The following is a 16,334-nucleotide window of genomic DNA, read 5'->3' as shown; positions in this document are numbered from 1 at the left end:
CTTTGTAACTCTTGAAGAAACATTCTCCCAAAGGTTGCAGTCAGGTAATTTCAAATATAGCCCATGGTCAATATATCAAATATATCAAATATATCCCATGGTCAATAGCCTCATGTCACTTTCCGAACTTTTTGTATTTGGTCCCTGGTGAATGTGTAAGCACCTCTGCTGGTTTTGGAAATTTGTGTAGCTGTAAAAATTTTTTCAAAAAATAGAGGTTCAGATCCCTCTTATGGTGGTTTAGTCACTCTTGGAGCTGAATTTTATCCTATCTTTTGGTGTTTTGTAGAGGAGGAGGCTCGAAGGTAGATAGCTTGTGGTAGCCTGGCTTGTGCTCTGTGTACTGAAAATGGCTCTTTAAAAGCCCTCACACAACTCTTTAAGGGAGATGTAAGAATCAGGTTTGCCTGCCTGTGACAAACCACCTGAGCTACCCAGCTTATTACTACAAGGGAGAAAGGCTTCTCTTAGCTCCTGGCTTCAGAGGCCCCAGTCTACAGCAGCTCGGCTTTATTGCCCTGGGTCTGTGGTCAGACAGAACACCATTACAGGACACCTGTGGCAGAGCAGAGCTGCCCCCTTCCTGGCAGCTGGAAGCAGAGGGGGAGGGGTGAAATCTCCTTCAAGGGCATGCTCCCTGTGGTCTGAACCTCTTCCATCAGGCCCTACCTCCTAAGGTCCGTATGACCTCCCAGTAGCGCCGCAGACTGGAAACCAAGTGTTTAGCATGTAGCCTTTGGAGGACTTTTGAGAGTCAAACATAACTGGAAGGTTGCCTTGTTCTAAGGATAATTAACTGAAATGGAAGGCAGGGTTTTTCAAAACGACCGATGCCCCTGTGTGCAAAGTCTTGTCATCCTAGTGACACATTGGTCCCACCCCTCTTGATTCCTCAAAACACTGATCTTTAACTCACCTGATTGGGTGCTCACCATGACCTTTCCCTTAGTTGCAGCTGATGCTCAGGCTGAGAGATTAAATGCTTCATGGACCACTGATTGCTTTTATAATTTTATTGAATGATCAATAAGCATTCCCACAGAACTGGGATATGGAACTGTCTCGGAGCCTTAGGAGACATGGATTTATAGAAACACATGACCGCGATCCACTACCGACAACATTCTTTCTCTCTGATATCTCTTCCTCTAACCACCTAGGGAATATTTAAGTATTTGGAAAATAATAAATATTTATTTGTGGGTTTTGTGTTTGTTTTTATTTTTGAAGCAGGGTCTCACCATGTGGTCCTTGATGGCCTAGAACATACAAACCGCGGTGGCCTCAAACTCACAGATTATTTTTTGTATTTACTAAAATGAGGTCATCTGCAGAGTTTTTCTCCAACTTCTCATAATTAAGGTCAAGAAAGCCTCCATATTCATGAAACAGAAGAACAGAACATCTAGCTCTGGTCCTATCTAAGGGCTGGGGTGTGTCTCAGCAGTACAGGATTTGGCTAGCAAGAACAAGCTATGTAGTCCATCTCTGGTACCAGTAGTAAGTAAAATAAGAAAAAAAGTCTTTAAAAATCATAGTCAAGCCAGGCATGGTGCCACATGCCTTTAATCCCAGTACTCGGGAGGCAGAGGCAGGCAGATTTCTGAGTTTGAGGCCAGCCTGGTCTACAAAGTGAGTTCCAGGACAGCCAGGGCTACACAGAGAAACCCTGTCTCAAAAAAAAAAAAAAAATCATAGTCAAGATCCTGTAAGAAGCTCTGCTCTCAAATTCAGACTGGCTATTGTGTCCTGCCTTTCTCCTGGAACACTTTACTAAATGGGATAATTGAATATTTCCTGTGGTTTCTGAGGTTGAAGTGTGTACTGGCTAGTTTTGTGTCAACTTGACACAGCTGGGGTTATCACAGAGAAAGGAGCTTCAGTTGAGGAAATGCCTCCATGAGATCCAACTCTAAGGCATTTTCTCAATTAGTGATCAAGGGGGAAAGGCCCCTTGTGGGTGGGACCATATCTGGGCTGGTAGTCTTGGGTTCTATAAGAGAGCAGGCTGAGCAAGCCAGGGGAGGCAAGCCAGTAAAGAACATCCCTCCGTGGCTTCTGCATCAGCTCCTGCTTTCTGACCTGCTTGAGTTCCAGTCCTGATTTCCTTTGGTGATGAACAGCAGTATGGAAGTGTAAGCCAAATAAACCCTTTCCTCCCCAACTTGCTTCTTGGTCATGATGTTTGTGCAGGAATAGAAACCCTGACTAAGACAAAGTGTAAAACATTCCAAGGTAAAATCCAAGGAGCATGCCCTCTGTCTTCCATACTGCTGTTCTTTACTGGCTTGCCTGCTTCCCCTGGCTTGCTCAGCCTACTCTCTTATAGAACCCAAGACTACCAGCCCAGAGATGGCACCACCACAAGGGGACCTCCCCCCTTGATCACTAATTGAGAAAATGCCTTGCAGTTGGATCTCGTGGAGGCATTTCCCCAACTGAAGCTCCTTTCTCTGTGATAACTCCAGCTGTGTCAAGTTGACACAAAACTAGCCAGTACACCCTCCCTCCCCTAGTTCTAGGGAGGGTGAATGTGAGAGGCTTGTTTGCAGGTGAGTCCCTGACAGCTGCCCTGTCTCTTGCCAGGATCTGCATCTTAATTAATATTCAGTGTGTTCCCTCCAGTTGGCAATGTAATTGTCTCTATTAATGGCATCAGAGAGCTGCTTAACTTCAGATGTGAGACCTGTCTTTAAAATCTGCTTCCTCTTTCTAACTCTGCTTATAGGGCTTTAGGAAGGAGAAGTTCCTACTGTTAGTAATTTGTCAGAGAAAGAGGATTGGAGGAGCCCAGAATAATTTAGGATGGGTTAGTCTACAGGTAGATAATTTTACACACACACATATCAATAAAGATAGAATCTAATGATGGGTATATTATGTTTTTTCTTAGAAATGTATGCTTCTATAATATAATGGTTGTTACGGTACATTCTAGTAATCCCACCTCTCAGGAGACAGAACAAGGGGTATTATCCTGAATTTGAGTCCAGCCTGGTCTATAGCTGCCACTAGCTGACTCAGTCCGAGTCCCAACCCGGGGGAGAAATCAGGGTCCCGGTACTCAGGTGGGCAAGGAATCGGCGAGTGACAAACAGACATTAACACAAGGGAGTATTGGGTCTGAATGTAATTTCTCAAAGCGAGCATCAGACTTATATTACAGAAGAAAACAAGGAAGTTAGGTGATACATTAGCCAAGGCACATCGAAGTTATCCAATGCATAATGATTCTTTACACAAAACAGAGAAATGCATACATAAAAGCTAGCAGGAACCAGGCAGTGTTTACAACTGAGATAAGATCAGCCATATCTAAAATCAGCTATTCTTAGGAGCCAGGTGAGAGGGCTATACAACCCAGGTGCAATTCTAGTCTCTTGTATAATCCACCACCAGGGGTTCCTTAGTAAATACCTAAGTAAGGTATTCCTCTGGCCTAGTGAAAAACAGGCACCAGGGGGGTTCTGTTCTACTAATCTTTTCATGGATAATACAATACTCTAGGTCCTCCTTAAACCACAACCCACCTTCTTTCTACTATTATGTGATGTAGTCTGCCATACATGACTGTAATGAGAATTCTAAGTTTACTTTGTTGAACTAGCCCTGAGATTTCTAGCTCTTATCCAGTAAACTGCAATGCCTGATTTCTTTCACTATCAACACTGGAGGCATTTCATCTGAATGAGTAGCATTCTTATGAAATTCCAAGCCCAAGGTCGGCTCATCAATTGCCTAGGATATTGAGACACCAATGGAGGCCAGGAAGCAATGTTCAATCTAACTTAACTATTTGTCAAATCATTCCTTGGGGGCATGTATAATAAAACAATACTGAAAGAAAGCATGCAAGACCCTCCACACTATCACAAGGACAAATCTGGCCCGCTTCCATGTTACAGGACACCAAAGACTCCAGGAGACCAGTTTCCATGAAACCTTTTGCCTCAGGATTGTGGCTAAGCTTTTGGACTTGTCATGCAGACTCCACTGGAGTGGCTGTGGCATATAGCAACTGTCAGGCTAGCCAGGGCTGTGCAGTGACAGCAAGGAAGGAAACAAAACAGCACAGAATAGAACCAAGCAAAACTCTTGTCTTCTTTTTCTCTCTCTCTCTACCATCACACCAGCTTTTCTAAAGACAATGTAAACCAGTTTCTTCATGGGTTTAGTTTTATCAAATTCTGCTTAATTATCCCCAGAGGTGTTGCAAGAGTCTTGACTCACCAAACAGTAATCTTAGCTTTAGAAACGTTTCTAGGTAACCAAACCATGGCAAATTTTGTTTTGTGGGTTTTTGTTAATGCTCTTTGTCTATTTTGAGGGATCTCAGTCTAGCCCGGACAGTCTCAACCTCTTAGGAATATTTCTGCTTCTGCCTCCCAAGTTCTGAGATTACACCAAGGTAGCCAAGAGTTTTCACTGAGGGTCCGTGATGTCTGGAGAATACACAGCCCCATTGGAAGCACTTGTTTTACTCACAGTCAGGCTGGAGAACATGGAAGGCAGACATTTTACACATATTTTGAAATATGCATGTGTCATCCTGATAGGGAAGAATGGCAACAAGAAAGCCAGAGCCTTGAGCACTGAGGGTGGGACTCTTGGAGATGGTGAAGACATGTGGAATCCTGTGGTTTCCTCTCATTCAGCACAGGAAGGAGAGTCATCTATGCCATGAAGACAAACATTTTTGGTGTCTGTTACAGTAGGAAAGGCAGAATCAGAGTAAAAGAAAAAAAAACTCAAAGGAGTGCATGATAAAGAGACAGAGATACAGACAGACAGACAGAGATCAGTTAGGGGACACTGTAATGTAGGAAAGCTGTTAGAACATAGACAGGAGAATGAGAACAGGTTTCAGGATCACCTATCAAAACCTTTGTGTGTGTGTGTGTGTGTGTGTGTGTGTGTGTGTGTGTGTTTAACTAGGAAAAGAAAATTTGTTGAGAAAACCTGGCTCCAATACTGTGGTGTGGTGTGGTGTGGTGTGGTGTGGTGTGGTGTGGTGTGGTGTGATGTGGTGTAGCACACAGCATACCTTTAATCCCTGCACTCAGGAGACAGAAGTAAAATGGATCCTATAATTGGAGGCCAGCCTTGTCTATATAGCAAGCTCAGGCCAGCCAAGGGCTACATTGTCCCAAGAGATATTGTAAGAGGAGGAGGAAGGAGAGGATGAGGAGGAAGGGGAGGAAGAAGAGGAGAGAGGAAGAGGAGGGGGAAAGGGAAGAGAGAGAGAAGGAGGAGGAGGAAGAAGAGGAAGAGGAGGAGGAAAAGGAGGAGGAGGAGGAGGAGAAGGAGAAGGAGGAGGAGGAGGAAGAGGAGGAGGAGGAGGAGGAGGAGGAGGAGGAGGAGGAGGGTAAAAGGCCATCGAGGAAGACTCTCTGGCTCCAGCCTACCTCTTTCTGAGTCCTGGTCTACCATGAAGTGAGAAGTCTATTTGGTTGGGTTTTTTGTTTTTTGTTTTTTTTTTGTTTTTTGGTTTTTTTTTTTTTTGAGACAGGGTTTCTCTGTGTAGCCCTGGCTGACCTGGAACTTTCTCTGTAGACCAGGCTGGCCTCGAACTCAGAGATCCTCCTGCCTCTGCCTCCCGAGTAAGGGGACTAAAGCTTGTGTCCCTGTGCCATTGGAAGTGAGAAGTCTTCCTCACAAGCTGCTGCTCCTGTGAGTGTCAGGCCTTCCCTGCCAGAATGGATTGAAACTCTTAAAGCCATGAGTCTTTCAAATTGTTCTAAGTGGTGATTTGTCACCAAGAGGCCAAAGCAATCTTACAGACAAGCATTACCTGCCTGGCCACTAAAGTGCTGCTGAGATGGCGCCACTGACTAAGCTGCTTGCCACCAAGCCTGAGAACTTTCTACTGTGATAGAAGGGCATCTGACTCCTTCAAGTTGTCCTGTGACCACCCCGCCCCAACATTAAATGTAATTAAAATTGCACTTGTAAAAAATGTTTGCAGGCTGGTGAGATGGCTCAGCAGGTAAGGGCACTGACTGCTCTTCCAAAGGTCCTGAGTTCAATTCCCAGCAACCACATGGTGGCTCACAAGCACCCATAATGAGATCTGACGCCCTCTTCTGGTGTGTCTGAAGTCAGCTACAGTGAATTTATGTATAATAATAAATAAATCTTTAAAATAATGTTTGCTAACAGTTAGGAGAACATCATTTTTGTTAAAGCTTGTTTAACAACGGTTTACTTAAGGCATGTGAACTAGAAGTGATCTGGGTTAATTACCATAATCTTTGTTGTTATTGTTTTGCAAGACAGAGTTTTCCCTATAGCCCTGGCTGTCCTGGAACTTACTCTACAGACTAGACTGGCCTTGAACTCAGAGATTCACCTGCATCTGCCTCCAGAGTGTTGAGATTAAAGGTGTGCACTCCCACTGCCTAGCAATTACTGTAATCTAAAGTTTATTTATATGATGGCCCCTTTATTCATAAGCTCATTAGAACAGAATTTCTTAGTAGATTTTTACCATGTGGACACAAAATATAACATACATATACAAACCACACACAAACACATATGCCCAAATTCTACAGCTTCCATTTTAGAATTCTAGTCTCTAGACAAGAGGGGCCAATGAGTCAGCTCAGTGGGCAAAAGCACAGAACACAGCAGCCTTACACACCAGCCTTACATACCAGCCTTACACACCAGCCTTACACACCATCCTTACACACAGGGGCAATCACTGGAACACATGCTAGGGAGAACTGACTCCCAGAAATTGTGCTCTGATGGCATACAACACACACAGACACACACAGACACTCACACATACACAGACACACACTCACATACATACACACACACACAGACAGACACACACTCACATACATACACACACACACACTGACTCACACTCACATACATACACACACACACTGACTCACACAGAGACACACACACACTGGGTTGACTAAAGAGAAGCTAATCTAGTTGTATTTCTTGCAAAATGAGACAAAGGAGCATGTAGATAATGTTTTGAAGGCTGTGGACCAATTTTTAATTTAAAACAATCTCCATATTAATTTAGTTCTAAAAGTTTCTTTTCCTTTGTTTATTGCCTTTTTAGTCTCAATTTTAGGGAGTCACTCTTAACATTTCCTTGTAGCTTAAATGGGACAAAATAATAAGGCTCCAAGTGACCTTGAATAGAAAACACAACTTTTTGTTTCTTTGCTGTTTAATCAACACAGGTGAGAAGCATTTTCAGAAATGTTATTTGAAAAATTATTTAAAGGCTGGATCTACTCCATTGAAATGGCAAAATTATCATTTTTTGGTTGTTGTTTTGTGTGTGTGTAAGGTACACACATGTATATTCAGGTGTGTGTGCACACACATCAGGCTCCCTCCTCTCACATGACTCCAGCTTCTGTCAAGTTGACATGAAATGAGGCAGCAGCAGCTGCAGCCACTGTCTTTAAAGCTGAGCCAGGAGTTAAAGTATTAACTAGGTAGGGCCGAGCCTTTAATCCTATCACGCAGGAGGCAAAAGCATGACAATCCCTGTGAGTTCAAGGCCAGCTTCCTTTACATGGCAAGTTCCAGGATGGCCAGAACTGAGGTCCTGTCCCCAAAAGCAACAAAACAAAACAACAAATGGAACAAAAACAGCTGCAACTACCACTGAAATGCTGAACTTAGAAGAAATCATACCTTTTAATAAGAGGTCACTGTTTTTAAACTTTACTCATTGTATCACATATAGCCGAATCTGTAACAAGCACAGGCTGGTAGTAGAATAACCATATTGATTAATAACTTATTCAGTACAGTGACTTATAAGCCATTAATGCCCTAAACATGAATTTCATGTCATCCAGCAGAAAACTGATTCACATAGTTACTGATCATTAAAATTTGACCTTGAATCTACCATGTCTGTTACAGGCAAACCCACTACAGTCTACAGGAGGCTCTGCTGTGGGTACTGCCCAGGTGTTTGCCAAAGAAGAATAGAATTTGCTTCCATGCATCTATCTGGGCTTTGGAGTGAGCCTTGACCTCCCCTCCCCAAATCACAGCTTCGTTCACTATTTTGTGCAGGGAAGCTGGGCACATGGGAAAGTAAGGTGGTTCGATGTAATGCCCAGTCCCAGGGTAAGAGAGTACCTGGGGCCTTTCCTTTCCATGAGCCTGTAACCGGTCCGAGGCTATCTGAGTATATAACTCACTCCTCCAGCAATGATCATCCTGGCCAGCCACAAAGAGGATGGGCCCCTTGGCCTTCTCTATTGGTATCATGCTGGGGTTCTCACAGCCTCCTACAGCATCATTCCGTATATCCACAATGTCCAGAATGCCAGAGAAAGCCACCTTCATTCTCCTCAGGTCATGGCCCAACGGCGGAATCATGGTCTGCTTGTACTTGATATGTCTGTTTCCACTGAATGCAGAGCCATTGATGGAAACTGTGGCTGAGACATTATTCAAGAAGGAAGCCATGATCAGACAGACATCAGCTCCTAGGGAAAGACCCAGAAGCCCAATGTCTGGGCCTTTTACCTAGAAAGAAAGAAAGAAAAAAAAAAGATGAGGTAAGAGTCAGAGATAGAACATGCCTATATCTAGCACTAGGGAGGTGGAAGCAGGAGGGCCAGGGGTTCAAAGTCAGACAGCTACATAGAGAGTTCAAGGCAAGGCAAAGCAATTTCAAAAATCCAAAGAGAAAGAGAAAAAAAAAAAAAAGCTAAGGAGATGGCTCAGTGGGTAAAGGTGCTTGCAGCAAAATCTGAGGACCTGGGTTCAATTCCTCACAAGGTGAAAGAGGAGAACTGACTCTTGCAAGTTGTCCTTGTCTCCACCTGTGTGGATCATGTATAGCCAAAAAAAAGTTAGTAAAAAAAAAAAAGAAGTTACCGAGCACCAAAGGATGTTGCTAGAGGGGCTGGAGAGATGACTCAGTTGTTAAGAGCACTAGCCGCTCTTCCAAAGGATCCTGGTTCGATTCCCAGTACCCACATACAACTGTCCATAACCCCCAGGGGATCTGTTGCCCTCTCCTGGCCTCTGTGGTCAACGCATGCATCTGGTGCATGGCCACAAATGCAGGCAAAATACCCATACACACAAAATAAACGTAAATAAATCTTTTATGGCAGACAAAGCCAAACAGTCACATTTAGGGACTGGTTATCAATGCTGAGTCTCGGGAGCCTGTCGGGCAAGGACCTCATTTCCAGTGAATCTGACCCATGGCTTTATTTGACAGTGTGTTGACCCATGTGGCTTAATCAGTGGCCCAAGATGTGAATCATTTGTCCAACTCCATCGAGGCAATCCTAGAAAATGATTAACTTCATAGAAACAGAGTCCAGTGTCCAACTTAGTAGTTGTTAGCCTTTGGAAAGGGTGGGCAAATTGTGGCGAAATTTGAGAGGAAAATGAAAGGTTATAAAGCCAGCTTGGGAAGATATCTAGTCTGTATGGCAAGAGGAATTTTACTAGTATATGAGATGAAATTTCATTTTATTAAATGTTTATGAAGCTATGCAACAGAGAAAGGGGAAGTGTTAGATGCTCAAAGCCAAGAAAATCTCCCCAAGAAACTTCCTCACGAACAAAGGACAGAACAGCCTCAGTACAGCTGGAGCAGGAGACCACCTCTGTAGAGATAATTCCAGGGACACGGATTAAGTAAAGCACACAAGGAGAACCTTTGGATGTCGAAGCATGTACCGCACTGCTTCTTCAAAGTAGTCCACTTCTATGACGTTGAGCTCTTTGGGGAGATCCTCAAAGTCATAAAAAGCCAGAGCCAATGTGGCAAAGCCATGGCCAGCCACAAGGCCGGCTCGGTATTCCAACAGGCCTCCTCCAACACCATAAACATCGATGATGCCTGGAAAGGGTCCTTGTCCTACAGAGGGGACATGACAAGGCAAAGGCATCATGCAATCCAAAGAATTCGCTTCTCTTTTAGACACCTTTTGAAATTGTTTAGTTGGTTTCTATGAATCCAGTCAAACAGATCTCTGGGTCACTACTGAACGGAGACACCGGAGCTTTGGAGAGAGAGAGAAAAAAAATCTAAGCTGTCTCCTGCATTTTAATCCTCTTCTGGAATCCAAACTGTGGTCCACAAGCCACAGGAGGACAGTTATGAATTTGGCCCAACACAAAATTGTAAACTTACATGAAAAAATCGAAGGTGTGTGAGTGTGTGATTTTTGTTTGTAGATCAATCCCATGGTTCTAGGGGGTGAATGCTATAAGTGATACCATTTAAGACTGGATATTTGCATATTTCTACAGATCAGCTGTTGTTCCAGGAGACCATGCTAAACCTTGGGGTGAGGAGTACATTTTGGAAGGAGGATTTGCAAGCCTTAGACTGTCCCCTCCTCCTGCTCTGCCAAGGGCTGCAGACAATGGGAAGTGTGTGGCAGAGGAGAGTGTTACAGTGGTTGAGAGCCCTCCCTGTTCTTGCAGAGGACCCAGGACCCAGGACCGGGGCTCACAAGCACATGCAACCCCAGCTCAAGGGGATCTGATCCCCTCTTCTGACACCCCCCTCCCCGCCCCGTGAGCACCAGCACACACAAACCATACACACATGAGAAAACAAAATACATTTATTTTTATGTGTTAGAGTTTTGCTTCTGTATTTATCTGTGTGAGAGTGTCAGATCTCCCAGTACAGGAGTTACAGACAGCTGTGAGCTGTCATGCAGGTGCTGGGAATTGAACCCAGGTTCTAACCCCCCCCCCCCAGCTCAGGTTTCACTGTTAGCAAGAAGAGAGCATCAGGGTGGAGCCTGTCACCCTATCGTTCTGCCACTCCCACTGCTGGAGCCTGCCGCCTTGCTGTTCCGACGTGGTCACCTGAAGCTGACTCCAGGATGATTTGGCGGGAATGGGCCCTTTCCCCTTCCTTCATAACTCGGTGCACGAAATAGTAAAATTGAGCTTTGATTAGAACCTGGTTGTCTTAGCTCCGTCTCTCTCGCATCGCCTAGCCCCATCTTCTCTTCCAGGTTCCAAGATGCTTCTCAGACTAGAACCCAGACATGTGAGCCGCTGGCCAGCCGCAACAGATCTGGCGACCCAACGCGGGACTGAGAAACAACAGAGGACATTTGGAAGAAGCACTGCTGGTTTGGAGCTCCATAGAAGAAGAAAATAATTAAAGGAAATTCATACCGGAGAAAGTCGGTATGGGCTAAGTTGAAACAGCGTTAAACCTGCACGCTAATTCACTTAGGTTCACCAGTGAGGTTTATTAGGGGCTAGGAACGTAACAGGTGGTTAGCCGTAGCTCCCAGTTAGGCGTGAGAAAAGAAAGGGTTTATTAAAAGGAAATTACTAATCAGGCAGATGGCCGCAGTTAAAAACTGCATCATGCGGGAGGAAAATGTCCCAAAAAGCAGAGAGAAATTTCAGGGGTGCCCTGCTTTGTTCTCTCTGGGCTTTACAGCAGAAGTACTCTGCCCCTTTTGTGTCTTTGTCTAATGTCTGGTGCACCAATCTGTTCATTTGTTCAATTTCATGTATGTTCGTGTCCAGTCTGAATGAATGAATGTTCTATGTTTTATGTTGGATAATAAAGATGGCTAAAAAAAAAAAAACTTTATCTGCAAAGCCGAGAGCGGCCACATGCTTCAACCAGGAAACAGGCACACGGCAAGAGGGCCCCTGCTGGAAAAGCTGTTCCTTATAGGAAAAAAGGAGAGTCTACAGCCTCTTAGTTTTGGGGTAAAAAAGCTGATAAACTTTTTTTTTTTCTTAGAGGGTTCTCTACATTCGTGATTAATGTGTTTGGCAAATGATAAAGTACTTTTTATTCTATGATTATAGCTAGAAAAATTAATGTTCTCTGATTGGTCTAAATGTAACTGCTTCCTTTGTTTTTTTTTTTTTTTAATTGGTAATATGCTCTGAGTGTTTTCACAATCAGCTCATAAGTTATTAGTTAAGATTAATAGTTGTTACATTGGTAACAGATGGTTAGCCTTAAAATTGATAACTCAAGTTTAAAGTCCTTCCAACACGTGGCATAAGGCAGGCCAAGAGGCTGGGTCTCTAAAGATACTTCTAGTTGAGATAATAATTAATGTGATTCTTATCCTAGAAAGTAGAATTAAAGATAAAATTTTAAGTAATGTCTCTTTAATAAAACATTAAAGCTTGCATGTATTCATAGGTATTAATTGGCAGCCAAACTTTGTAATATGATGGTAATGCTTCTAATATTAATTCTATAAGTAATAAATTGTTTTAAAATTGGGTTTTACTTTTCCAAAGTTAATGGCAGAACGCTTGTGAGTGCTCTTAACCACTAAGCCCCCATAAGGTTAAATTCAAAAACAATAAGAACAAAGCCAATTTATGCTAATCTGGATGTACTATGGCTTTAACCCTTGAGGTTGTGTGTGTGTGTGTATGTGTGTGTGTGTGTTTGTATGTACTGACTAGGGGTGGGGGTGGAGTGGGGAGAAGGGGCTGCGTGTGTCAAGGACAATGTGGCAGTTTCCTCTGTCTCATTTTTCCTAACCTCGTATTGCAACAAAGTTCAGTTGTGTTTTTCATCAGCTGGATAACACTATCTTTTGGGGATAGACAGAGATTAAATGAGATAATGCAAGCAAAGGGCACTTGCTAATGTATGAAAATCCCCCAACCTGTTTGAGTGACCACTGAAATGGCCAATAGCACCTTCCTAGGAAACCCTAACCCCACCCCTAGACTCAGCCCTTGGCGCGCTCCCACCTCTCAACCACCCAACTCACCTGGGGGCAGGAAGAGCGTGGCGCGCACCCGGCCCTCGCGCACGGGCACGCGCCGCACCCCGGGAGCCATGAAGTGACGCTCGTGCACCGTCCGCGCCAGCCGCCGCCCGCCATCGGGCTCGTGTCCGTCCAGCACCTCCAGCTCCACCAAGAAGGGCGTCTGCACGTCGCGCTTGATCAGGCGCCAGAAAGGCCGATCGGGCTCCATGGCCCAGAGCAGCCCCATGGGCTCGAGCCCCGAGAAGCTGCCGCCCAGCGCGGGCACGCGCGCCAGGTCCAGCTCGCCGTGGGAGTCCGCGCGGTAGCGCGCGTGGGCTCGGAAGAGCGCGCCCTTCTCGTCGCGCAGGACAGAGCGCAGCGTGACGGGCTGCTCGGGGGCCAGGCCGCGCACGGCGATGCTCAGCGGCTCGTCCCAGCAGCTGCGGCCCGTGGGCTCCACGCTCAGTGTCGCTGCCATTAGGAGCTGGAGGCCTCGGGGAGCGCCACGCGAGTCCGGAGCGGAGCCTGGCCTGCTGTGGAGCCGACCTAGTGCGTCTCTAGGACCCAGACAAGAGAGGAACCATGATCTGTCAGCAATTTGGGCACAGACCGGCCAAAGGTCATGCTTCGGGGCTGAGCCAGGTTATAGGATTCTGCTTCTCGCCACTCCCACGTGGTGTTGTGAAAGTGATTGGTGATGACACACCAAGTGAATGAATCAAGGCAAAGTACGATCCTTCCGTGGATTCAGCAGCTTTATAAAAATACAAAACGGAACCAAGAGCAAGAACTTTGTAATAAATTACAACTTTATACCACTTTAGTCTTAAGATACTCAGCTTACAAAAACTTCCCTGGATGCTACAGCTCCCAGCACAGAAACTAGAATGCACAGTTAAATTGAGAAAGGCAACTGTGTTAAGTTAGGGTTCTCTAAATATGAACATAGCGAACAGGATGGAGACATGCGCAGACAGAGACACGAAGACGTCCCTTCTCCCGTGTCCTTTTGTGTGGCCCAGATTTAGGGCCAAATGATCTGGATTTAGGGCCAAATGATCTGGACTTAGGGTGAGTCTCCCACCTCAAAATAATCCAACCAAGAAAAATCCTTCACAGGCAATCCCAGCTGCTTGGGGTTTAGTTGACTCCAGATGTGGTTAAATTGACAGCCAAGATTAATTAGTGGGCAACATCCTCTCCTGGCCCCAAAGCCCAGATTCAATGAGATGCAAATGGCTCTCTGGTACAGGATGAAGAGGCCACAGAGGTGGTTGCTCGACCCCGTTTTACTAGGGGTGCTATTAAGGGCGGCTTGAACGTTCTAGGGGCCGAGCAGGTGTCAAGGGTGCCATAGAAAGTTCTCTGAGAAGTTGGCTTCATCCAAGGTCCAGTGTTGTCCAATGGGCTGATAAAATGGTGCAGGGAGTGGCTCAGCAGGTAAGAGCACTGACTGCTCTTCTGAAAGTCCTGAGTTCAAATCCCAGCAACCACATGGTGGCTCGCAACCATCCGTAATGAGAACCGATGCCCTCTTCTGCTGCGTTTGAAGACAGCTACAGTGTACTTACGTATAATAATAAATAAATCTTTCGTTCAGAGTGAGCAGGGACTGAGTGAGTATAGTTGTCCAGAGCGAGCAGAGGTCTTTAAATTCAATTCCCAACAACCACATGAAGGCTCACAACCATCTGTACAGCTACAGTGTACTCACATACATAAAATAAATCTTTTTTAGAAATGGTGCAGCCTAAGATGCAGATATATGAGTGCTTGTGGAGCCATCTGGCTGGGGTTTAGGATGCTGTTGGCATGCCACTAGATACACATAAGGCAGGCGTTCAAACTGAACCTTCCAGAAGGAAGAGTGCAAAGGTGAGGAAGGCCCTGACTGCCAACTGAGGCGATGTTCTGTCCCTTGGTCAACGTAAAGTAAAATATGAGCAGGGACTTTGTGAATTATATTGCTAAGAAGGTTGTTATCAGCAATTTTAACATGATGTTTAAATGACAATTTTTTCAAAAGGAGAGGTGCTGATTTCACTTTATTGTTATATGTCCACAGCCCAGAATCGGGACAAGAAGAATTTTTCTGTGGAACAGTTACATGCTTTCAAGTCAGGTTTTCTTCCCTACAGCTTCCTTGTATATTAGATATAGCAGTAGTTACATCATAGTGTTTTGAGAACTGGATGTACCAGGAATAGAGTAAATATCACATAAATGGTAGCTATAATTTTCATAAAACTTCATAATCTAATATCTTAGCTATTTTTTAAGCTTAAAATTAAAACTTTTTTAAAATATTTTTTTATTACGTATTTTCCTCAATTACATTTCCAATGCTATCCCAAAAGTCCCCCACACTCCCCTACCCACCCATTCCCACCTTTTTGGCCCTGGCGTTCCCCTGTACTGGGGCATATAAAGTTTACCTGTCCAATGGGCCTCTCTTTCCAGTGATGGCCGACTAGGCCATCTTTTGATACATATGCAGCTAGAGTCAAGAGCTCCGGGGTACTGGTTAGTTCATAATGTTGTTGCACCTACAGGGTTGCAGATCTCTTTAGCTCCTTGAGTACTTTCTCTAGCTCCTCCATTGGGGACCCTGTGATCTATCCAATAGCTGACTGTGAGCATCCACTTCTGTGTTTGCTAGGCCCCGGCCTAGTCTCACAAAAGACAGCTATATCAGGGTCCTTTCAGCAAACGCTTGCTAGTGTATGCAATGGTATCATCGTTTGGAGGCTAATTATGGGATGGATCCCTGGATATGGCAGTCTCTAGATGGTCCATCCTTTTGTCTCAGCTCCAAACTTTGTCTCTGTAACTCCTTCCATGGGTGATTGTTTCCAATTCTAAGAAGGGGCAAAGTGTCCACACTTTGGTCTTCGTTCTTCTTCAGATATCTTAGCTATTTTAATGCACGTATTTGCAATTATTTCTCAGGAAGAATAGCTAGCTGTTATAAAGAATTAGTGGCTTGGATATGTTGGCAGCTAATAAGCAGCCATTCTGGGGTTCCAACCTAAATGATTTACGATTGTCATCATCATTAAATCCTCCTCATCATATCTAATGAGCATATATCATCCTTATAAAAGCCCAGCCACCCATGAGTGTGTGCAAGAAGGCAAGCAGTGTGACCTCAAACTTCCTTAGCTGTGCCTATGTGCGCCCTTCTCAGCTATCTCTTCATCAACCTGAATTTTTGTCATAGTGACCAAAAGGAAAGAACAGATTTGATACAAAGCAAATGAGAGAGGATAGGTGCCTCACTTTGATTTCCAAGCTGGCAAAGAGTTATCAATATGTTGTCCCTTACTTTCTTCACAGGCACCACAGCCAGTACCATAAATGTTCACGTAATGGCGGATTTATGCTTATTTAATCATTCTTAGGAGAATGAATTCTCCCTCTTATAAATGTAAATCGTATATATTGCAAAGCAAATAAATAAATAGGAGTTTTGATAGCTTCTTTCCCAAAGTTCTAGAAAGTGATGTCTCTTGTTTTACATTGCAGGAGTTATCCTCCCCCTGGTCTGCCCTCAACATGATAGTCAAGAAAGCTCTAAACTTCTTGTATGTTTGCTGAACTAATATA

General features: G+C 44.5%; 1 protein-coding gene and 1 long non-coding RNA gene across 6 annotated transcripts in view; one reads left to right on the top strand and one right to left on the bottom strand.

The window, feature by feature from the left end:
• Positions 1 to 16,334, top strand: part of Gm40474 — a 35,451-nt gene that overhangs the window by 2,061 nt on the left and 17,056 nt on the right. For 2 of the 3 annotated variants that reach the window (XR_872871.3, XR_003950094.1), the window contains exon 2: positions 10,998 to 11,175. The exons of the other annotated variant lie outside the window; for it this stretch is intronic. This is a non-coding gene — a long non-coding RNA (predicted gene, 40474). The remainder of the gene's footprint in view (positions 1 to 10,997; positions 11,176 to 16,334) is intronic. 3 annotated transcript variants of the gene reach the window in all.
• Positions 6,994 to 14,463, bottom strand: Acot4 (acyl-CoA thioesterase 4). 3 transcript variants are annotated; one of them, NM_134247.3, is made up of 3 exons: positions 12,750 to 13,338; positions 9,678 to 9,880; positions 6,994 to 8,526 (listed from the first exon to the last, which is right to left on the bottom strand). In NM_134247.3, the coding sequence occupies exons 1-3, from the start codon at positions 13,204 to 13,206 to the stop codon at positions 7,921 to 7,923; spliced, it is 1,266 nt and encodes a 421-aa protein (NP_599008.3). In that variant the 5' UTR covers positions 13,207 to 13,338; the 3' UTR covers positions 6,994 to 7,920. The 3 variants fall into 3 exon arrangements, 2 of the variants coding, with proteins under 2 accessions (NP_599008.3, XP_017170456.1); XR_003949990.1 differs by having other exon boundaries at positions 7,651 to 8,526; positions 8,881 to 9,880; positions 12,750 to 14,463; XM_017314967.2 differs by lacking the exons at positions 6,994 to 8,526; positions 9,678 to 9,880 and adding an exon at positions 10,766 to 11,078 and having other exon boundaries at positions 12,750 to 14,463.

This window comes from Mus musculus, chromosome 12, assembly GCF_000001635.26.
Source record: "Mus musculus strain C57BL/6J chromosome 12, GRCm38.p6 C57BL/6J".
NCBI lineage: Eukaryota > Metazoa > Chordata > Mammalia > Rodentia > Muridae > Mus > Mus musculus.
The sequence above is the reverse complement of the archived record's forward strand: the minus strand, read 5'-3'. Positions and strand labels throughout refer to the sequence as shown.

What these genes read in the sequence shown, in the direction of transcription:
- Acot4 (NM_134247.3), bottom strand. Translation starts at nt 13,206, where the DNA reads ATGGCAGCGACACTGAGCGTGGAGCCCACGGGCCGCAGCTGCTGGGAC. An exon ending in CACGCTCTTCCTGCCCCCAG is followed by an intron (nt 9,881 to 12,749) that starts GTGAGTTGGGTG and finishes TCCCCTCTGTAG; the next exon opens with GACAAGGACCCTTTCCAGGC. An exon ending in ACATGCTTCGACATCCAAAG is followed by an intron (nt 8,527 to 9,677) that starts GTTCTCCTTGTG and finishes CTTTCTTTCTAG; the next exon opens with GTAAAAGGCCCAGACATTGG.